The 24,944-nt window shown below is 37.5% G+C and overlaps 1 protein-coding gene across 5 annotated transcripts in view; it reads left to right on the top strand.

Moving 5' to 3' along the window:
* The window catches only part of SPEF2 (sperm flagellar 2), a 203,019-nt gene that overhangs the window by 137,037 nt on the left and 41,038 nt on the right, over window positions 1–24,944 (top strand). For all 5 annotated transcript variants that reach the window (XM_017959489.3, XM_017959487.3, XM_017959490.3 and 2 more), the window contains 4 exons: window positions 4,965–5,102; window positions 10,842–10,993; window positions 15,075–15,255; window positions 23,115–23,262. In XM_017959489.3, the coding sequence (XP_017814978.2) occupies window positions 4,965–5,102; window positions 10,842–10,993; window positions 15,075–15,255; window positions 23,115–23,262 (619 nt within the window). The remainder of the gene's footprint in view (window positions 1–4,964; window positions 5,103–10,841; window positions 10,994–15,074; window positions 15,256–23,114; window positions 23,263–24,944) is intronic.

Genomic DNA, 24,944 nt, shown 5'->3' on the forward strand with positions numbered 1-24,944 from the left:
AACCCAGAATTTCATATCCAGCCAAACTAAGTTTCATAAGTGAAGGAGAAATAAAATCCTTTACAGATAAGCAAATGCTTAGAGATTTTGTCACCACTAGGCCTGCCTTACAAGAGACCCTGAAGGAAGCACTCAACATGGAAAGGAACAACCGGTACCAGCCATTGCAAAAACATGCCAAAATGTAAAGACCATCGAGGCTAGGAAGAAACTGCATCAACTAACGAGCAAAATAACCAGTTAATATCATAATGGCAGGATCAAGTTCACACATAACAATCTTAACCTTAAATGTAAATGGACTAAATGCTCCAATGAAAAGACACAGACTGGCAAACTGGATAAAGAGTCAAGACCCATCAGTCTGCTGTATTCAGGAGACCCATCTCACACGCAGAGACATACATAGGCTCAAAATAAAGGGATGGAGGAAGATTTACCAAGCAAATGGAGAACAAAAAAAAGCAGGGGTTGCAATCCTAGTCTCTGATAAAACAGACTTTAAACCATCAAAGATCAAAAGAGACAAAGAAGGCCATTACATAATGGTCAAGGGATCAATTCAACAGGAAGAGCTAACTATCCTAAATATATATGCACCCAATACAGGAGCACCCAGATTCATAAAGCAAGTCCTTAGAGACTTACAAAGAGACTTAGACTCCCATACAATAATAATGGGAGACTTCAACACCCCACTGTCAACATTAGACAGATCAACGAGACAGAAAGTTAACAAGGATGTCCAGGAATTGAACTCATCTCTGCAGCAAGCAGACCTAATAGACATCTATAGAACTCTCCACCCCAAATCAACAGAATATACATTCTTCTCAGCACCACATCGTACTTACTCCAAAATTGACCATATAATTGGAAGTAAAGCACTCCTCAGCAAATGTACAAGAACAGAAATTATAACAAACTGTCTCTCAGACCACAGTGCAATCAAACTAGAACTCAGGACTAAGAAACTCAATCAAAACCACTCAACTACATGGAAACTGAACAACCTGCTCCTGAATGACTACTGGGTACATAACGAAATGAAGGCAGAAATAAAGATGTTCTTTGAAACCAATGAGAACAAAGATACAACATACCAGAATCTCTGGGACACATTTAAAGCAGTATGCAGAGGGAAATTTATAGCACTAAATGCCCACAAGAGAAAGCAGGAAAGATCAAAAATTGACACTCTAACATCGCAATTAAAGGAACTAGAGAAGCAAGAGCAAACACATTCCAAAGCTAGCAGAAGGCAAGAAATAACTAAGATCAGAGCAGAACTGAAGGAGATAGAGACACAAAAAACCCTCCAAAAAATCAATGAATCCAGGAGTTGGTTTTTTGAAAAGATCAACAAAATTGACAGACCACTAGCAAGACTAATAAAGAGGAAAAGAGAGAAGAATCAAATCGACGCAATTAAAAATGATAAAGGGGATATCACCACCGACCCCACAGAAATACAAACTACCATCAGAGAATACTATAAACACCTCTACGCAAATAAACTGGAAAACCTAGAAGAAATGGATAATTTCCTGGACACTTACACTCTTCCAAGACTAAACCAGGAAGAAGTTGAATCCCTGAATAGACCAATAGTAGGCTCTGAAATTGAGGCAATAATTAATAGCCTACCAACCAAAAAAAGTCCAGGACCAGATGGATTCACAGCTGAATTCTACCAGAGGTATAAGGAGGAGTTGGTACCATTCCTTCTGAAACTATTCCAATCAATAGAAAAAGAGGGAATCCTCCCTAACTCATTTTATGAGGCCAACATCATCCTGATACCAAAGCCTGGCAGAGACACAACAAAAAAAGAGAATTTTAGACCAATATCCCTGATGAACATCGATGCAAAAATCCTCAATAAAATACTGGCAAACCGGATTCAACAACACATCAAAAAGCTTATCCACCATGATCAAGTGGGCTTCATCCCTGGGATGCAAGGCTGGTTCAACATTCGCAAATCAATAAACATAATCCAGCATATAAACAGAACCAAAGACAAGAACCACATGGTTATCTCAATAGATGCAGAAAAGGCTTTTGACAAAATTCAACAGCCCTTCATGCTAAAAACACTCAATAAATTCGGTATTGATGGAACGTACCTCAAAATAATAAGAGCTATTTATGACAAACCCACAGCCAATATCATACTGAATGGGCAAAAACTGGAAAAATTCCCTTTGAAAACTGGCACAAGACAGGGATGCCCTCTCTCACCACTCCTATTCAACATAGTGTTGGAAGTTCTGGCTAGGGCAATTAGGCAAGAGAAAGAAATCAGGGGTATTCAGTTAGGAAAAGAAGAAGTCAAATTGTCCCTGTTTGCAGATGACATGATTGTATATTTAGAAAACCCCATTGTCTCAGCCCAAAATCTCCTTAAGCTGATAAGCAACTTCAGCAAAGTCTCAGGATACAAAATTAATGTGCAAAAATCACAAGCATTCTTATACACCAATAACAGACAAACACAGAGCCAAATCATGAATGAACTTCCATTCACAGTTGCTTCAAAGAGAATAAAATACCTAGGAATCCAACTTACAAGGGATGTAAAGGACCTCTTCAAGGAGAACTACAAACCACTGCTCAGTGAAATAAAAGAGGACACAAACAAATGGAAGAACATACCATGCTCATGGATAGGAAGAATCAATATCGTGAAAATGGCCATACTGCCCAAGGTAATTTATAGATTCAATGCCATCCCCATCAAGCTACCAATGAGTTTCTTCACAGAATTGGAAAAAACTGCTTTAAAGTTCATATGGAACCAAAAAAGAGCCCACATCTCCAAGACAATCCTAAGTCAAAAGAACAAAGCTGGAGGCATCACGCTACCTGACTTCAAACTATACTACAAGGCTACAGTCACCAAAACAGCATGGTACTGGTACCAAAACAGAGATATAGACCAATGGAACAGAACAGAGTCCTCAGAAATAATACCACACATCTACAGCCATCTGATCTTTGACAAACCTGAGAAAAACAAGAAATGGGGAAAGGATTCCCTATTTAATAAATGGTGCTGGGAAAATTGGCTAGCCATAAGTAGAAAGCTGAAACTGGATCCTTTCCTTACTCCTTATACGAAAATTAATTCAAGATGGATTAGAGACTTAAATGTTAGACCTAATACCATAAAAATCCTAGAGGAAAACCTAGGTAGTACCATTCAGGACATAGGCATGGGCAAAGACTTCATGTCTAAAACACCAAAAGCAACGGCAGCAAAAGCTAAAATTGACAAATGGGATCTAATTAAACTAAAGAGCTTCTGCACAGCAAAAGAAACTACCATCAGAGTGAACAGGCAACCTACAGAATGGGAGAAAATTTTTGCAATCTACTCATCTGACAAAGGGCTAATATCCAGAACCTACAAAGAACTCAAACAAATTTACAAGAAAAAAACAAACAACCCCATCAAAAAGTGGGCAAAGGATATGAACAGACATTTCTCAAAAGAGGACATTCATACAGCCAACAGACATATGAAAAAATGCTCATCATCACTGGCCATCAGAGAAATGCAAATCAAAACCACAATGAGATACCATCTCACACCAGTTAGAATGGCGATCATTAAAAAGTCAGGAAACAACAGGTGCTGGAGAGGATGTGGAGAAATAGGAACACTTTTACACTGTTGGTGGGATTGTAAACTAGTTCAACCATTATGGAAAACAGTATGGCGATTCCTCAAGGATCTAGAACTAGATGTACCATATGACCCAGCCATCCCATTACTGGGGATATACCCAAAGGATTATAAATTATGCTGCTATAAAGACACATGCACACGTATGTTTATTGCAGCACTATTCACAATAGCAAAGACTTGGAATCAACCCAAATGTCCATCAGTGACAGATTGGATTAAGAAAATGTGGCACATATACACCATGGAATACTATGCAGCCATAAAAAAGGATGAGTTTGCGTCCTTTGTAGGGACATGGATGCAGCTGGAAACCATCATTCTTAGCAAACTATCACAAGAACAGAAAACCAAACACCGCATGTTCTCACTCATAGGTGGGAACTGAACAACGAGATCACTTGGACTCAGGAAGGGGAACATCACACACCGGGGCCTATCATGGGGAGGGGGGAGGGGGGAGGGATTGCATTGGGAGTTATACCTGATGTAAATGACGAGTTGATGGGTGCAGCAGACTAACATGGCACAAGTATACATATGTAACAAACCTGCATGTTATGCACATGTACCCTACAACTTAAAGTATAATAATAATAAATAAATTAAAAAAAAAAAAAAAAAAAAAAAAAGAACTAAAAGTAGAACTATCATTTGATCCAGCAATCCTATTATTGGGTATCTACCTGGAGGAAAGGAAGTCATTATTTGAAAAAGATACTTGCGCGCGCTGTTTATAGCAGCACAATTCACAATTGCAAAATCGTGGAACCAACCCAAATACCCGTCAATCAATGAGTGGATAAAGAAACTGTGATATATATATTTTTGGTGAACAATATGTTACACCTGTAGTATTAATTAACAAATTTATGCCCCTGGTTTAATACAGCTGCAGGTTTTTTCCACCAACAATTGCCATTTCCCCCAAAAAAAATTCACTGAAAGAACTTTTTCAATCAAACACATTTTTTTTAGGAAGGATTAAAGCACATAAAACATAGCCATTCATGAATAAAGTAAAACATAGTGGGTTTGTGGTAGGCATAGACATATGATGTGGTGAGGTCCTCTTCAAACGTGAGGGACTGACAGAATAGACTCAAAATGAATATTGGTTGAATGAGCACATACAATGCAGGAGTGCAATCGGTGTAAAATTTCTTTAGAGACATTTTTAAGAGAGGCAAAGGATTTTAGTTTTATTGCACCTAGGTGGTTTGAGCAGCAGTCTAAAGCATAGTGACAATGCCGATGCCTGTTTTCTGTCTAGGATCTGCGAGACCGCCTGTGGGACATTTGTGACGCACGGAAGGAAGAGGCAGAGCAGGAGCGGCTTGACATCATTAACGAGAACTGGTTACAGGACTCTCTTGGAATGACAATGAACCATTTCTTTTCCCTGATGCAAGTAAGAGCAGTGGTCACAATGACCCAGGCACTTCCCTTCACAGCCTCATCCCTCAGTCCCTCATATGACACTTTCTTGGGAATATGAGAGATCTGTTCAGGGCTCATTTTGGTATAGCACTATGCCTGGTATGAGCTCCAACTCACCGAGAAAGCTAGCTGAAATAATACATTTTGGTCCAGCCCAATATGCACCCAAATTGGAAGCATCTCAAGCAACTACCCACCAGCGTTGCTCCAGGTGGCCTAGATATGTAGAAAGCCACAGTAGAAATAGTGTCTACAACTGAGTTACCTCACCAGACTCTCAAAGCAGACCCCTTAAGTGGACAAAGAAAGCCCAGGAAAGCAGCCTGACCACAATAAACATAGGCAAGATCAGGCCAGGCAGACATTTGATTCCTGAAAATAAAAAGTTTTCCAATACTGGACTAGAAAAACAGACCATAATCAATGCAACCTGATTAACTTATATTTGCAGCCTATTAAGTTAAAAAAAAATTGCACAGGACAAGATTAGAAGACAGGTACTGATTTTATTCTGACACCATTGCCAGCAATCGGGGAGAAAGCACAAACCCAACTCTGCCAAGACAAAGGGCTAGAGAGTTTTTAAGAGCCAGAGTAGGTTAGAAGGTATGGGTCATAGGCCAACTGTGTTTGCCAATTGACGTTATCAGAAGGAAAAGTCAACTTTCTACAATCTTCATCACAGGAGGTAGTTTTAGGACTTGAAGCAATGCACCCAGTGAAGTTAGGCTCCTACTCTCACACAGGAACTGGGAGACAGAGGCACTGTATTCCTTGATGATTAACTACATTACAAAGAGATGGTTTTTAGGTCCTTGAGAAAGACATTCTTTTCTGGGTTGTACAAATGGTAGGAGGCTTTTGAAAAGATTTACATGTCAAAAGAACAGTGAAAAGATTTACAACATCAAGTTTTCTTAAAGCAAATGCTCTAACAAAAGGGAGGTGGGGCCTAGAGTCAGGAAGCAGCCTGTCTAAAGTTAGGTCAAGCTGAAGAGAATATGAAGGCTGTCTTCGTTCAAGTTGTGTGTACACGAGTATTTTTTTTCCTAAAATAACAGGAGTGAAGATAGAGAATGGAAAAGGGTACATTTCTGGTCTTTAGTTGATTTACTTAGATAAAGAGATACTACAGGAAATGAGAGTACTTATCTGGCAATCCCTACAGCTAGTGCATAATAGGTGTTCAGTAAATGTCTTTTCATCAAAGGGCCAATACATGCTGATACTTCCAGTCTTCAAAGGGACAATTCATGGCTCAGGCATAGGCCAGACCACAGAAGGTCTGAAATATCAGCAGTAATCTGAGAGGCAGGAGCAGCCCCTCAGGTAGGAGGTTTCAAGAAATCAGGATACCAGGACATTGAAGACCCCATGCAGCCATGTTAGGAATCTGGATTGGAAAGAGAAGATGGAGTTAGAAAGATGTCATCCAAAGCAGAGGACAAAGCTGGGCTACAACCAGGAGGACAGATCCACATGGCATGAGTTGTATGCAAAGATTAAAGTGAGGTGCCTAAGCAGCCTAGACCAGTCTGGATAGCATCCCCATGACATTGGTTTGGGCAAGCAAAAAACAAGTATTATAAACAGTTGTATCAAAAGCTTATGGCAGAAATAGCTGAAAACCAATAATGAAGGCAGATACTTTTTATGAATCATTCTTGATTAACAGCAATACATACCACCTTTGGAAATGTTATATGACTCAATATTTCAATAATCCTTAGGTATAGGACTTTTATCTTGAGAAACTGAACTAATATCTAAGACCAACAAGGAATAAAGAGGAAAAAGCAGTAAATAAAAGCTAACATTTACTAAATTCTTACTATGTATATGCCAGGCACCATTCTAAAGATTTTCATGTAGAATACATTAAAACTTCCCAACAAGTTTTCACTCTTGCACCCAGGTTGGAGTGCAATGGTGCAATCTCACCTCACTGCAACCTCTGCCTCCTGGGTTCAAGCGATTCGCCTGCCTCAGCCTCCCAAGTAGCTGGGATTACAGGCGCCCACTACCACACCCGGCTAATTTTTGTATTTTTAGTAGAGACACGGTTTCACCGTGTTGGCCAGGCTGGTCTCGAACTTCTGACCTCAGGTGATCCATCCGCCTCGGCCTCCCACAGTGCTGGGATTACAGGAGTGAGCCACCACACCCAGCCTACTGCAAGTTCCATTACCTTCATTTCACAAATGAAGAAATTGAGACAAACACAGGTGAAACAATTTGCCCATCTGACTTCAAAGCCAGTACAGTAGCTCCCCCTTCTCCTCAGGTTTATTTTCCATAGTTTGTTACCCACAGTCTGAAAATATTACATGGAAATTTCCAGAAATAAATAATTCATAAGTTTTAAATTGTGCTCCGTTTTGAGTAGTGTGATGAAGTTTCACACTGTTTCATTCTGTCTTGTTCAGAATGTGAATCATCCCCCTGTCCATAGTATCCACCCTGTAGATGCTACCTGCCCATCTGTTAGTCACTTAGTAGCCAATTTAGTTATCAGATGAAAAATCATAGTGTATATAACGTTTGGAACTATCTGAGGTTTCACGCATCCATTGGGGGTCTTGAAACTTATCCCCCCCCATGGATAAGGGCCTGTCTACTGTATTCCTAACCACTGCTTTATTGTTCAAATAGTTGAAAGTTTGCCACATAGAACTGAGGAGAGCCTTATTTTGCACTGATCAATAAGATCCTATAAAAACCAAGGGTGGAAATTACAAAAGAGAAGGTTTCAATTCAATATTTAAAGAAAGAGCCTAATGAACAGCCCATCAAGTAACAGACTTTGGAGGCAATGAGCTTTTTGTCCAGGATGCTCAAAAGCAGAAGTTTGCACATGGTTTTGGAGGAACAGTGGAAAGTACACTAGAGAAAGCCTTCAAGAATCTGCGGTATTGGATAACAGACAGCTAGACAAATGTATCCCAAAGCAGGTTCCATAGACATTAGTCCTACAAGGTGTTTCACAAAATAAGGACTCTGTGATCAAATGACTTTGGGAAGTGCTATCTACTCTAGCCTTCCTCTCCCTGGGAGATTGACAAGTGTATCAGCGTGTTTAGATATCGAAATGCCCTACAGGAAGGAAATCCTTTTTCTATTTCTGTTTTCTACACTATTTGACCTTGAGAAGTTTTTTTTTCTTCCCCAACAAGGTACTCATTAACTGCCTATAGGACAAGTTTTCTACAAAATGTATTTTAGAAAATGCTATGCTAGATAATTTCTAAAATTCCTTTTAAATCTAAGATTCTGTCACAATTAAAAATCTTAAGAGAAAATATTGTTTACTAGTTATCATAAGTATAACAGGAATTTTGATTAATTCTGCCTTTATGAAAATCTTGGATATAGTATGGCATCTTATTCAGATTTAGTTAATTAAATTATGCCTTCTAAAAATAAATTAATATTTTGCATAAGATAATCACTACAGTAAGGTAAGCCTAAGGCACAGAGAACAGCACTGTCCCAAATACCAATTGTATAAAAGAAGCTCTACTAAACCTAATCTTTATTAAATAGTTTAGTTCTATAAGTTAAGGAGGAAATAATTTCCTGATTTCCAAATTTATTTACTAAATAATACAATGCTATGATTTAATGACTAATAATTTTTATAACCTCAACACACTTATTTTAATTCCCCAAAGTTGTCAATATTCAGTTTGTACAAATTGGGTTTCTATATGATCCAATTCACCATAAATGTGGCATTCTGCAAGTTCTCATAATTTACAAGACTCATTTTTCTCCTCTGTTTTACCAAACCTAAGCAGGACAGGTGCAAACACTTATTATCAAACTGTAGGATTTGTTCATACATTAATATTTTAAAACTTAATTTTGTTGTTTTGCAAGGAAAGAGAAAAAGGTTTAGTTTTTCTTGTCATTTCAAAATGCTAGTTTAAAAAACTACTTAAATATATATTTATGTTTAAAATCCAAGGAGACTATTGAAAATGTTCTGTAATGTGGAACAATACATAAATGGTACTTTTATTTTTTAACTTAGATGCACGTTCACCAAATTAATTTTTTCCTGTTTCAGTCATTTGGTTAGAAAAGTTGAATAGTACAGAAAACAGCTTTTTCCAGGAGCAATTTGGCTTAACCTTTTCTATATCAATCACAGACTTACTGAAACTGTTCTTGTTTTTTGTTGTAGACCACAGTAAAAAAACAGACTTTTTTTATTCTGTACTGTGAATATGGCAATAAGAGAATATTTCTTGATATTTTACAAAATAAGTAGTGACATAATTGTTTGATAAATGTAGGGATCTCTTCATAAATATCTTTGAGTTTGGTTTAGATAAGGCTTTGAACATTAGGTCAATTTTGTTTTTCTTTTTAAAATGATGCTTTCTGTAATTAGCAAGATATCATGGAATTCATCTATGTAAAGAGCGTCAATATTTAGGCCCTCAGGTACTGATTTAAGTAGCCCAGGTGACTAAAGTCTGGAGGTCATGTTTGCACTAACAAAGAGAAGCACAGATATACACCATATTGTTCTAAACCCAATGGGAGACCAGGTTGAAAAATACCACATTCTACATTTGTGTTGTTGGCACTGTGCAGAATCTCACTATGCACACACTTCAGCGTATGCATACCACAAAAGGAAATGACCTTTGCTGACAGGGAGTCACAACAAGGGAATGACCGATGCTCACCTTGCCACCAGCTCCTCTGGGTTGCTCCATTTTTCACAAGGTACTTACTGGCAAAGCAAGCAGAAGGGTTTAGCTGTGAGCACTGGAGGAACTGAATTATCTCTCTTCTCCGCATATTGAACAACAAAGGAAATTGTGGAAAGAAAACTATTCTTTAGACTCTATGTTGCCGGGCGCAGTGGCTCATGCCTGTAATCCCAGCACTTTGGGAGGCTGAGGTGGACAGATCACCTGAGGTCAGGAGTTCGAAACCAGCCTGGCCAACATTGCAAAACCCTGTCTTGACTAAATATACAAAAATTAGGAGGGCGTGGGGGCAGGGCCCTGTAAACCCAGCTACTCAGGAGGCTGAGGCAGGAAAATCGCTTGAACCCAGAAGGTGGAGGTTGCAATGAGCTGGGATCATACCACTGCATTCCAGCCTGTGTGATAGAGCAAGACTCTGTCTCAAAAAGGAAACAAAAAAAAAAAAAAAAAGAAAGAAAGAAAAAAAAAAACTTTATGTTGCCCTTTGTCGTTTCTCCACAGCTAAGTTAAGTTGCTCTAGTGAACCAGAACCTAGTGTCTTTTTGTATTTGTATTTTGTATTTGTGTGTATAGTGTTTTTTGGCATCTCCCAAATCAACTCATATGCTACCCATGGCAAAGAAGTTTGCTACTATATTGGCTGATTGAATCTAGGACACAGGAATTGCTAATGTTAAAATAGTGAATAGCATGCATTACTTGAAACATCATGTATCCTGTAACTGTCACAATGTCAAGAGGCATAGAAAAATCATTTTGTTAAGTAGAATCATGTTTCATAAATATAGAGAACGCAGTCACTAGTTATCTTTAATTTTAATGAAAATCTTAGATATAGACTTATAACCAATGCTCCTTCTTAATTTCCAGAAAATTATTTTCAATGTAAATGTTTTCGAACTCGCACTTTCAGAGGCTTATATCGGAAATATGTACAGATCAGCTTGTTCTTTCTTGGATATTAACATTCACATTTGCTATTAAAGGCAGAACTGAACCGTTTCCAAGATACGAAGAGACTCCTTCAAGATTATTACCGGGGAATGGAAAGTAAAATCCCAATAGAGGACAATAAGAGATTTACTCGAATCCCTTTGGTCCAGCTGGATAATAAAGACAATTCCGAAAGCCAGCTTAGGTAAGGCAGGCTATTATATCAAACTGTAATTGTTTTAAACATAAAGCTTTGTGATTTAAAAGTAATTACCACTAATAAAAAATCACACTCCTTTATCTGCAAATCCAAGGTCCAAAAAAGCTCTAATAACCAAACTTTTTTTTAATCGTTTTTGTGTCATTAACTTAAGACTACTAATATGCATGATCCAGTTTATAGGGAATATTTACTCATTTTGCTGCAGAGATAAAATGCGTTTTATGATGGAGTCATCCCACAGACTCTGCAGGTGGTATTCAGGAATATATGGAACACACAAATTCTGAATTCTGAAACACTTTTGGCCCCAACGGTTTCTGGTAAGAAATTATGAACTTCGGCCAGGCATGGTGGCTCACGCCTGTAATCCCAACACTTTGGGAGGCCACAAAGGATCATGAGGTCAGGAATCGAGACCATCCTGGCTAACACGTGAAAACCCGCCCTACTAAAAATACAAAAAAAGCATTATTCAAGGGTGGCAGGCACCTGTAGTCCCAGCAGCTATTCAGGAGGGGGCTGAGACTGGTGTGAACCCGGGAGGCGGAGGTTGCAGTGAGCCGAGATCGCGCCACTGCACTCCAGCCTGGGCGACAGAGCGAGAATCCAATCTCAAAAAAAAAAAAAAAAAAAAAAAAAGAGAGAGAAAGAAAGAAATTATGACCATCTAACACTTTTATGAAAGGACCAAAGCAGGTGTGTGTGTGTGTGTGTGTGTGTGTGTACATATTGTATTATATAAATGAAAATGGAAGGTGTTTTGAGTCTTTTACAGGTGAAGGCATTGAGAAATAGTAAAGTCTCAGTAGTATGTGATAATGACCTTATGAGAGTGACTGAAAGACCTATTAATAGTCTAACATCAGATTTCTGCCAGCAAAAAAATAAACTTGGTGGTAGGATAGAAGAAAAATTTTATTTTCTGCCAAGCAAATCCTGTGCAATGTAAAAGTCTGTAAGTCATTGTTTTTGTACATCCAATGGGTAGGGGCAAGGGAAAGGCAAGATCCCCAACTCTGAGAAGTTCTGAACAAATAGAAAAATGTCTTCTAGAAATGGGAGGTAGGAGTGGTGGTGATTCCTGTGGCATGGTTTCCAGCTATAAAAAATTAAGAGATGGGAGGCCGAGACGGGCGGATCACGAGGTCAGGAGATCGAGACCATCCTGGCTAACACAGTGAAACCCCGTCTCTACTAAAAAATACGAAAAACTAGCCGGGCGAGGTGGCGGGCGCCTGTAGTCCCAGCTACTCGGGAGACTGAGGCAGGAGAATGGCGTGAACCCAGGAGACGGAGCTTGCGGTGAGCTGAGATCCAGCCACTGCACTCCAGCCCCGGCGACAGAGCGAGACTCCGCCTCAAAAAAAAAAAAAAAAAAAAAAAATTAAGAGAGCTTTTAAAATTAAAGCAATTAAAAAATAGAAATCAAAATCCTTAAAAATTAAATGAATTTTAATTTGAACTAAATAAAATATAGTGAAGAATTAAAACAATCCTTTTAAATGATCAGTAGGCAGGTGATAAACAAAAAACATTATATCACATATGAGGAGGGGAAAAAGAAAGTCAGATTTAAAAAAATAATATAAAGTCACTGAAAGTTAAATGTAAATCTCCAAGAGAATGAGGTATATATTTGATGTTGAAGGCAGTGTACCATATTTTTACAAGTTTGCTCAGTCAATGCAGGTGTCAGGAGTTACACAAACTAAACGCAGAATAATGAATATATTTTGAAGTAAGACAGATCTGGTTTGAATCCTAGTTCTGTTAATCATTGTATGTAAATAAATTAAGACAATTTATTTGTTGTCAAGTCACTCCATCTCTCTTAACCCTCAGTTTCCTTATCTGTAAAGAAGGGATGTTGTGAAGATTACAGAAAATAAAATCTACAAAGCATTTAGTACCATCTCGTGGTATCAGAAGATGAGACTGAGTCCCAATAACTCTCAATAAATATTGATTATTACCTATTGTATCTTCCTGATTTGTTTCTTTTACCCTCCCTTGTTCCAAAAAGAATTTGAGATGGCCTGAACACAATATTTTATGCAGTGATCCAAAGCCCATTTCTGTTCTCTCCTGGCTTTTTCCATCTACTCCCATCACATCCCTGTCAGGCCCATGTGTACACAAGAATATCTAAGAGTAAAAATGTGCCCCCTCTTTTTGACACAAATAGAAGGAAAATATTCAGCAAGATGCTGAAGGAGAACTTTGAGATTAAAAACAATTTTAAAAAATCCAAAAGCAATATAAACCACTAGAACCATCAAAAGAGGCCAAATGTCTATGTCTAGAGTGGCAGTACATTCTGTTCTCAGCACATGATAGCAAGTTAGGCATAATGGGTAAGCTGTTGATGTTGGGTAGTAGAATGAAACTGGCAAAAGAACAGCCAGTTCTTATTTCCTGTGAATAACTGCACCAATCTCAGCCTCAAATCACAGCTTTGGGTACCTACTGGAACTATCAGTCAATCAGTATATCAACCAAGTAACCTATCAACCTGTCATATATAAAGGAAAACAAGAACAATGTTAAAAATTTTCATATATTTTGTCTGCTTTATTCCTCCCAACAACCATATAGTAATAATAATATTAGTAGTAGTATCATAAGATTATTCACAATGATAGTAATAACTCTTAGTTGATAATGAATGCTTGTAATAATTATCGTATTTGTCTTATTCCAAGAGGAACTGAACTTGATAAAGTCAAATGACATGCTCAAGTTTATACCTACTAATAGTGAGAGAGCTACCTCAGAGTATTTTCCAGTAAATAAATTCTAAATGCAAATTCTTATTCTAAGTTATATACCACCAGTTCTGTCGTCCAAAGCAAGATGTTGAAAAATACATGTTGTACTGTATTAAACATCTCGAGATGATCACATAAGCCTTACCCTAACTTTTTGAGCACATGAATCACAGTCAAACTGGAGTGACAGTGATTTAGCCTTATTTGATTTTTAAAATGTAATTTAATTTGGGGGTAGATGAGTAGCAGATCCTCAATACACTGCCTTTTTAGGCATGGTAGACTGTGACTGTGATGCTGTACCAGTGATTCATTTTTCTGAATCACTGCTCTGTTCTCCAGCAACTTGAGTCTACAAAACCAAATGCTTGTTCCTAGATTACTGATTCTGACTCTCTTCCTCTAGTTTCAACAAAGGCATCCTTGGAGCTGTTCTCTTCTCATTTCTTCCCCAAGCTGATAGCCCTTTGCTCTTTCTATTACTAAAGGGAGATCTCAGTCACAATAAGCATTCTACCTTGTAGATCTTTCCCTGCTTCTGTTAACCTTTGAGATCCTGGGATCCTTCTGGGATAAGATATTCCCAGAGGCAGCTCAAAAATTTCTTCACAGGAGCAGCAATAAGGGAAGAGGGAGGGAGAGCTTAACTTTGTGTCCCCACAGCACTTTATAAAACAAAGAAAAAACCTTTGTGGGGATGGTGCTGCAGGCTACCCCACCTACCATCAAAACTTAGCTGCCTCTGTGCAGTAGCCCCTTTCAGACCTCACTTGACTATTAGTCATGTGCTACTGTCAGAGGAGATCAGGTGTGTTCAATGTGGTATGGCCATGGACAGTCATGTCCTACCTTCAGTTGTGCCTTCTGAGGTGCCAAATGATACTTGTCACCTTGGAAAAGTGATGCCCAGTTTTGTTTGGTTTGCTTTTTCATGACTGACTTTTTAATTTATCCTTCATGGGAAGTGTATGCTCTGGAACAAATTACAAAGTCGCATTTTTTAATAATGGCCATTGTCTAATCCTCTGCTTTATAATTACTGAGAATTAAGTCTCAAAATTATGTTTTTTGTTGTTGTTTGCTTTGAGTCTCTTCTTATTAACAAGATGTTCTAGACCACAAAAATGTTAATGCAGTCTTTTGTAATCTTTTCTCCATTAAAATAATTCTTCCAGGAAAACTTTGAAAATTGAAATTAAACCAAGAGAGTAAAATTTACAAAGTAACATGGTCACAAAAACAGAATTCTGTTAAGCAAAATTTTTATATCCCTTTTGCTTGTTTGTTTCTCAAAGAATTCCTCTATTTCCTCGAATATCCATTTCTCTGGAAACAGTTACGCCCAAACCAAAAACAAAATCAATACTGAAGGGCAAGATGGATAACTCCCTAGAAAACGTTGAGTCCAACTTTGAGGCTGATGAAAAGTTGGTCATGGACACCTGGCAACAGGCTTCTTTAGCAGTATCTCACATGGTAAGCAATGTTCGTTGTATTTCCTGTTAGTAATACACATTCATTGAATACCAAGGTTGGTAATATGCTATAAGTAGAAAATGTACACAATGTTCTCAAGCACTGTAGAAAGTTGTACCTTCAAAACATTTTTTTTTTCTGAAAGAAATAGAGAAATGTGATTTGGTCAATAAATTTTTGAGATCATGAAACAAATGAACAAACACTTAGGTTATTTTCTGTGCTGGACTCCGGTTCCAAGTGCAGGGCCTAAAGGCATTCAGGAAATGTCAATGAGGCGGATCAAGTGTAAGAAAATCAAGATGGAATGAGTCTGGGACCAAGCGGAAGTCACACCCCTGCTTGCAGGGGCACATGCAATTGCCATTTAAAAATGAGGTCTGGCATGGTCAGATTTTCCAATTTTCCACGAAAAACCAGGCATTCAGATTTTTATGTAAAACTACTAATTTTAACATGTAAGAAATGAAAGAAAAATTTTTTAAAAATATTCTGCAGAGCCAAGCAAATCACACATCTGGCCTACAGGGCTCTCGCTGGCCACCCCTCTGCTAGGCATTTTTCCTAAGTCACCTGTGGGGTAAGTATTGTTATTACCCAATTTACGGTGGGGAATTAAGGTTCAGAAAGGCTAAGAAACTTGTCCAAATTCTCCTAGCAGGTAAATATCAAAATGAAATTTGAACCTAGGTCTATATGACTTCAAAGCTTATATCATTTCTACCCAAATCAAAAGGGAAAGGGGAGGCATACACGTAACTTTAATCCAAGCAGAAGGTCCACACCATGAAGAAGATGCACACGGAGTTTAACTCAGATGATCAATTGCTATTCCCTCATCTACCGGGTCCTGGGTATACCAAGATGTCTTCTCTTTTCACAACATGCCAAGCCTTCTTTGAGTTTCCATGAAATATCTCATTCAAACAGAAAGCAGCATCAACTTTCCAAACGACTTTGTGAAAGAGGCAGAAGAGGGCCTTGCATCGCAGGTCTCACAGCAAACAAAATTTCCTACTGGGCACTTTCCAAGCCCTTCTTGGCCTCTCTGCCTTCAGGCTTCTTTTTCTCTGACCTTCTCATGCAAGCAGACTCAGTGTTTCCTTTCTTCCTCCCTCTCTTTCTTTTGTTCTTTTTTCCCTCTCAGAAGCAATGATAACTCCTCTCATTGTTTTGCATGACTTAATGAACCCAGCTAAAGTAAATACTCATGGCACCACTACCTGGGGAGAAATAGAATAAAGGGTGCAGCTACCTAGTCATACTTTGCTTCTTCCCATTCCTAACGCACTTCATATTCTCTAAAGGGGACCACCATATTGCCTTTTTAGGAATCATTTCCTTGATGTTCTTAAAAGTTTTATTACCAAAGTCTATAGCTCTAAACACTGATGTGTAGCTTTCCTTGCTTTTGAGCTTTAGATAAATGGACTCATATCTTTTGTCTTTTTTGTGTCTTTTTTGCTCAAGTTTCTTTGTGAGATTCATCTTATATTGTTCATTTTTTGTTGCTGTATTGTGTTTCATTATATTAATGTATCACAATTTATTTAACCAGTGTGCTTTTGATATACCTTTGAGTTTTCAATTTGGTGTTGGTATGGATACTATGAATGTTTGACCATGTCTACTGGTACCCATGGGCATAGATAACTGTTGGGTATACATCTAGCAATATGTGCTATCTTCAAAGTTAGTAGACAATACTATACGTAATACCTCAGTTTTCATAGGTAGTACTAAACCCTTTCACCGTTTCACTGAACTATCATCTTTGTTATACATTAGATGACCACTTATGTGTAAGTCTGTTGCATTGCTCCAATTGTCTATCCTTATGCCAACACCACACTGATATCATACCATTTATTTGTTACCTGGATGAGCAAATCTTCCCATCTTGTCATCTGCCAAGAACATTTTGGATTTTCATAACTTTTTGCCTTTCCATATTAATTTTCAAATCAGCTCATCAAGATTCACAAAAATGTTGGCTGCTGATTTTTAGGGCAGTATTTATCAGATTATGAGCATTCCTTTTCATACCCTGTTTACTCTGAGAGGTTTTTTCATGAATTGTATTTTCAAATGCTTTTTCTGCCTCTAATATATACTTTTTTCTACATTTTCTGTTCATGTGAAAAATCACACTGACCAATTATCTAATGTTAAATTTATATCATATTCCTAGAATAAGTCCAACATTTTAATGAGACATCATGTTTCTTACATATGGGTGGATTTGTTTTGTTAATACTTTGTTTAGAATGTTAGTCTTTGAGTAAGACAGTGAAAGTGAGAGAGTGCTGTAATTTTCCTTTCTCATGCTGTCTTTGATGGCTTGGAGCATGCAGATAATACTAGCTTCATAAATCAAGCCTGGATATGTTTCCTCTTATACTTTGGGAAATTTTATCGAAGTTAGGATTATTTCTTCTTGAAATGCTTGGTAACATTCACTAAGAGGCCATCTAGAACTAAAGTTTTATAGGAGTTTGTAGCAGGAGTTTTTGTTGCCCTCCTCCCACCCAGGAATTCATTATCTTTAATAGATTATGCAATGCTTTCTGGTTTTGTTTCTTCTTAGAAAAAACTTGAGTTGATTTTGGTAAATATTATTTTGCTAAGAATTTTTCTATTTCTAGATGTTTAAATTTATGTGTATGAAGTTATTTAAAGTGGCCTATGTTTGTGTTAATATTTGCAGTGTCTATATGATGTTCACTTTGTCACTTCTGATGTTTATTATTTGTGCTTTTCCTCTTTTTTTTAATCAGCTTAGCCGGATATTTATCAATTATACCAGGCTTTCCAATAACTGACTTTTAACTTCATTCATTTATTTTACTGTGTGTGTTTTTTCTTTTCTTAATATCATTTTTTTCTCCTGCTATTTTCTTTGGGTTTACTTTTCCATTCTTTCCCTAGGGATTTGAGATAGATCACAGTTTATTAGTATCCAGTCTTTTTTTCTAATATACACATTTGCTACTCTAAAGTTTCCTCTATGACCACTTTAGCTTCATCTCAAAGCTTCTAATAAGTTACTTTTATCATCGAATTCAAAGCATTTTAGAAATATATTTTTAATTTTCAAAATAATATGTTGTTTTCCAGCTTGATTACATTTTATTTGTGGAACATATTCTTATAAAAATTTTTGAAGTTGCCTTATGGTCATTTTTTGAAACGTTATGTGTGTACTTGAAATATATTCATTTAAGTGTTTGGTATACATATTGTACCTTATTGTTTATATATAAATATTTTGATATATTGATTATTTTATTATGTATTTATACATATAGATTATATATCATTGTTCAAATCTTACTTTTCTCATTTTATTTGTTTTCTCCTTTGAATTATCAAGAGAGTTTTAATAAGATCATCTGTAATTTGGTCAATTTGCTTTATGTATATTTGAGAACGAAATTGGGAAAATATAGATTTTAAATTGTTAAATCTTTCTGGTGAATTGAACCTTTTGTTATTATGAAGTATTCTTCTGTATATATAGTGCCTTTGTTTTGTAAATTATACTTTTAGATATTGTTTATATGTCATATCGTTTCATCCTTTCGTTTTCATCTTCTCTGTGTCTTTTCTGCTTTTATTCCCCTCTGTAAGTTTGGTTATCATGTATTCTGTTACTAGTCTCTTAGCAGTTACCCTAGGAATTACACCATGAATTAGTGGCTCCACAAAGTGTATTATTTAGTCAATAATTCATGGTGTTATTCCTAGGGTAGCCACTAAGTGATTTAGTGTGTGCTGTTTCCAAGCTAACGTGGGGGAAAGATGAAATTTAAAATATTTAATCCCAAAGAAGCAAAGAAAAGAGGGCAGAAAAAATATTCAGGACAAGCAATACAAATAGAAAGTACAGAGAAGATGGTAGATTTATAGCCCAAATATATCTATGACTACATTAAATTTAAATGGGAAAAATGAACTAGATGAAAGAAAATAAGTATTAGATTTTTAAAAAATGGGATATGATGCGTATAAGGATACTAAAATGGTTTTTCATTATTGACCTAAGAATGGGTTAGTGTGATGATCTCCACTTGCCATCATAGAATCTCACACCCTTGACCTTCTTTTGGTCTTCAGCGTTAGTTTCTACCTTGATTCCTGACCAGTTAATTGTCTCTTTCCAGAGGTCCTAGGCATCTGTGATTGTGTGCTTCTATTCTCGTAGCAGTTATTGTCTTTCCCACTCATTTGGCTCTTAGTATCTAGGTTTTTGTTGTTGTTTTGTAATTTGTATCTTGTTAGTTTTAGTCTGAATACTTAACTAGATTCTAAAACTTTTTGTATACCTTGGACTTAGCATAACGCCCACATCAAACATAATATAATAGTAAGCCCTCAATATAGTCTTGAGGTGCTGCTGCTGCTATGCTGATGATGCTGATGTCAATATTAACGATGACGTTAGTGACAATAATGATCATAGCAGAGACCACAACAAGTACCAAGCACCAGAAAGTGGGAAACCAGACGTAGAAGCTCTAGAAAAAAATGAGTTATTCTTATTGTTAAATGAGGAGCATAGACATAATCTACAAGTCTTATGAATCTCATTAAAATTACCTGGGAAAATGACACTTAAAAATAGTATATTCTTAGAAAGGGAGGGTCACATAGCACAAAAAACATTGGCTATGCCTCTTGATTAAGCTGATACGATTTTAGGAAAATCACTTAACTTCTCTAATTCTTTAGTGCTGTGTCTGTAATATTGGAGATAGTCTATCTTTCCTTTATTGAATGGCTGAAAAAAATCCAACGAAATACTGTATGTAAAGTGTTTTAGAAACTGTACATTTTAACTTATTATTATGTTAAGAAATGTATTCAAAATTGTACCCTTTTCCTTGTGGACTTTTAAAAATCTTATAGAAAGCATAGGAAAATGGACTGCTTAGTGATTAATATTACTAACAATTATATTTGAATCCTGCTTGACTTTGATGTCACACAATCTTAAGGGAACTTGGAATTTCAAATGAAACAGGTGTGATTCACTAAACTGTTGTGGAGCAAACAGCACCAGCTGAGATTAGTGCGACTAAAAATGAGAGCATTTTAACATAGGCTTTTTTCTACACAGCAGTTTTACCAGGAGCTATCCATTTAGTAGACTGTGTTAATTTTTGGCAAAACTTTCTTCTAATTAGCAGATATGCAGTGATTTCAAAGAAATAAGTCATGTTTTTAACGCCCACAATGTCAAGGCATTATGTCTAAAGTTCTCTCCAGTGTTATAAGCTAGATTGCTGAATGAACTGTGACATGTTAATTTTTGATAGCAACCCAGAGGTCTTTGAGGAAAGTGGACCAGAAAAATTCAGACAATTATGATGCATAATTATGCAGGTAATTATGATAATTATCATCATCACAAAGTTGTTTACAAAGGAGAAAAATCCAATTTTGAAGAAAATTGCTAACTTACAGTGCTTTGCAGGAACCGATTAAAAATTTAATTGCGTGCAATTTAGGGGAGGAATTTTAGCAAGTCTGCTTTCCGCTTTACTAAGAACTTGCAAGTACAGTATCTGGTACTCATTTTTATCAAAAGGGCATCTGGTTTAAAAAAAAAAAAAAGGAAAAAGCAAAGGCAGAAAGAAAGAAAAAGACAAAAAAACCCACACACACACACACAAAGAAATCTGCTTGCTCTCTGAAACCTTTCTGTATTCCTCCAAGATTCTGTTGATATTGAAGAAGTTAAGGGTGCATTCTGTGGAATATGATTCTTTTGAAAGAAAGTCCATTGATTATTAAGGATCTACTGGGCATCCCCTTTGAGCACAGCACATATACTCAAAGCTATGAAGAATACAAAGAAGTAGGACTGACTTAGTTCTGGGAAGCATGAGGCCCCTTTGGAGGGTGGGGCAAGATTTAACACTCATAGAACACTTGGGAACAGTTACATGCTGCCATGGGGTATGAAGTGTGGCAGAATTTTGGAGAAGGCAGGAACTGGCTAGTCTATCTCACCCACAAAACTGCAACAGTCTTTGAGGGTAGAGATTATGCCTTATTTATTTTTCTATTCACCTCCATTAATCTTTCTCTTTGTCCTCTCATCCCCTCACCCCATTCTCCCCAGGAATTATAAATAATTAAATAAGCCCTCAATAGCCCCCATTTTTTCGCCAATTACTTTTTTAATTGAGATTTTAGAGTTTTAAACCCTATGTTGCTACTGCCTCCACAATGTGTGTGTGTGCGCGTGTGTGTGTGTACGTGTGTGTGTGTGTGCGCGTGTGTGTTGTTTCTACCTTTGGGATTCTTTCCTGGGTTCTCATTTCTTGGGGCAACACTCATAAACAACCTTCACCTCCCAGGGGCAGTTGAACTTATTGCCAAATGTCCAGTATTTCTAACTACAATTACAACCCCAGTGACACAAGCCTCAAGACAAGAGTGTACATATATATAATCTTAATTTACAAATAACAATTGCATATATTTGTAAAGTACAGTGTGAAGTTTTGATGTCTGTATACATTGTGGGATGATTGAATCAAGCTAATTACCATATCTATTACCTCACTTATTATTTTTGTGGTTAGAACATTGAAAATTTACTCTTTTAGCAATTTTGAAAAATACAATACATTATTATTAACTATAGTCACCGTGCTGGGCAATACATCACCAGAGCTTATTCCTTTTATCTAACTGAAACTTAGTACCTTTGACCAACATCTCCGCTTTCCCTGTCCCACCTACTCACCCACCCCAGCCCCTGGTAACTACTCTTCTACTTTCTACTTCTATGCTTTGACTTTTTAAGATTCTACAAATAAGTCAGATCACGCAGTATTTGCCTTTCTGTGCCTGGCTTATTTTGCTTAGCATAATGTCCTCCAGGTTCATCTGTGTTGTCACGAGACAAGGTTTTTCTGCTGCCTGAAGTGCAGAGCCAGCCACAGAGGAGGGGTGGAGGGATACCTGCGGTTCCTGACCCCATGGTGGGCAAGGACAGAGCTTCTCCATTCAATACTTAGAATGAGGTGACAGAACAACTAATGTCAAGCCAGGACACTTGTGAGAATGAAAGGAGGCGCTTGGTGGAATGGAGAGAAGCTGAAAGTCAGCCCAGCGGAGGAAGCTAAGAACCTTGGGGTTAGCCTATGGAATGGGTCAACCTCACAAATACTGAGTCTTTTGGGGGTGATATTTAGTGCTTAAGTAAAATAGAAGCCCAGGATTCAACTGTCTATGACCCAATTAACACAGGGCATGCAGTCCCAAAAATTGGCTGTTGCCAAGGGTGATGAATATATATAGGTAGATACCACAAATATACACCCAGAACATAAACAAATACGCTTCTGCAGTATTAAAATTTTATGAATGCAAATAAAAGAAAAATATGTAAACAAACAAACAAACAAAAAACTCTGTAGGGGATCAGTTACCAAAAAAGGTTAAGAAACAATGATACAGGGAAATACCCCGGATTGGAAGTCGAGAGATTAAAGGAACTGAGAAGTATAAATGTGTGTCTGAGATTTAAAAGAAAGGACTTTTTGCATAACCATGGAGTTGTGACACTCTGGAGGTGGCAGTGAGGAAACATAAGGATGATTTGCAGGTGGGGCTTGAGAAAGTGAGCAACCTCCACACAGATGGTGGCAGGGAAGTCGCATCTTGGGACAGGGCCAGGTTTCCACTTAAGTCAAACATGGTGGGGTGTATTTTGTAAAGTTCGAGTACGTGGGCACAATTGTTTACAGTGGATTAAGGTTTTAACAGAATTTATGACTACATCCAAATGGTTACCATATTTTATAAATGCTACATTAACTGAAATATTGCTGTTATGCAACCAGGTGGCTGCCGAAATTCATCAGAGGCTCATGGAAGAAGAAAAAGAAAACCAGCCAGCAGACCCCAAAGAAAAATCTCCTCAGATGGGTGCAAATAAAAAAATCAAAAAGGAGCCACCCAAGAAAAAACAGGAAGATAAAAAACCCAAAGGTATTTATGCTTTTAGCACTCAGAACTCTGGATGCCTAAACCTCTCCTTGGTAGAAAACAAGCATTTAACTAGACACGTTATTCGCCTCTAAGCCACTAAAATACTACTCATTAGGTTTAAACTAGAGACCCAGGCTTCTGTGATTTGTGATGTTAGTGGCAAATCATATTGCATACCAAGCCCACCTAACTTGTTTAACCAAATAGCCAGATGTACCAAGGGTAAAACAAACCTCAAAGACAGTTTTGAAATGTTAAAAGAACTTCCAGGATGGTACTATGTCATCTGAAAAGTCTATGCAGAAAGGCTAACACTGCAGTAACAAAGAGAAGTTTAAAAGCTATGTTTTTAAAGCTATGTGTATGTTTCAGGGGCAAGTCCTTTTCTCCTGGAGGCCTCCTGCCTAAATCCCTGCCTCAGTAGCATGAGGAAAAACAAAGAGTTGAGAAAATACATCTTGAAAGAGATCCCTAATTAACCTTAGGAATGAATAGCTTTGGCATCAACATTACCCTCCCACTCTGAAGTGGAATCCTGGGAAGCAAATGAACAGAACTCACTCCACTCATAGATTGCCCATGATATGTTTATTATACACCTGCTATGTGAAATGCTCTAGATGGATGCCAAGAACACAATAGTAAATTAAAAATAAAACCAAAAATCACAACCACAGTCCCTGCCCTAACCCAGCTGTAGTCTTGCAGTAAAGACATGTGACTATTGTTCTTTGATAGGGGAGGTACAAGTACCTTAAGAACAAGGTCTCCCCACTCCGTCCTAGGATGTATAAGACGCTTCTTAGATGGAGAACATTCAAGCAGCCAGGAATGGGAGTTAAAGAAAAGCACTGAGGATGGAGGAAGGAGTGGGTCAGTGGCACTTGAAGGAAAGGGAAGAGTATTACCTTGATAAAGAACACACCACTTAAGTCCATCTCAAGTGGCAGGAATAAGGGAAGTGCTTCTGTTAACTTTAATGGAATAACTGTTGGGGTCTGATCCCTTAATTTTACAGATGATAAAACAGAAATCTAGAGAGATTAATCTCTCCTTCATCTGTAACTTACATATACATCTATTATTGCAACATATTACAATTTCTTTGTTTACAGTATGTCTTCTTTACAAGATTTGAACCCTTTGAGGTCAGACCCTCAAAGAAAGATTAGTTGAACTGAAAATAGAGCTATGTAAATGAACCCTGCAACTAGAATCATATTGCCATAGCCCATGGGTAAATCCTTTGATAAGTACTGACAAATTTATATTTTCTAATTAGCTTATATAATCACTGATGTACTTATAGTTAAGTTGTAATTAAAATATAATTAAATTAGCCAGGAGCAGTGCCTCACACCTGTAATCCTGCACTTTGGGAGGCCAAGGCAGGTGGATTGCTTGAGCCCAGGAGTATGAGATCAGCCTGAGCAACATGACAAAACTCTGTCTTTACAAAAAAATACAATAAAATAGCTGGGTGTGGTGGCACACTTCTGTAGTCCCAGCTACTAGGGAGGCTGAGGTGGAAAGATTGCCTGATCTTGGGAGGTCGAGGCTGCAGTGAACCATGAGCATGCCACTGCACTCCAGCCTGGGTGACAGAGCAAGACTGTTTCAAAAGATAATAATGATATTTAAATAGATTCTAGATTCTTGACCATCACCCGCATTTCACTCAC

Source organism: Papio anubis, chromosome 5 (genome assembly GCF_008728515.1).
Source record: "Papio anubis isolate 15944 chromosome 5, Panubis1.0, whole genome shotgun sequence".
Classification (NCBI taxonomy): Eukaryota; Metazoa; Chordata; class Mammalia; order Primates; family Cercopithecidae; genus Papio; species Papio anubis.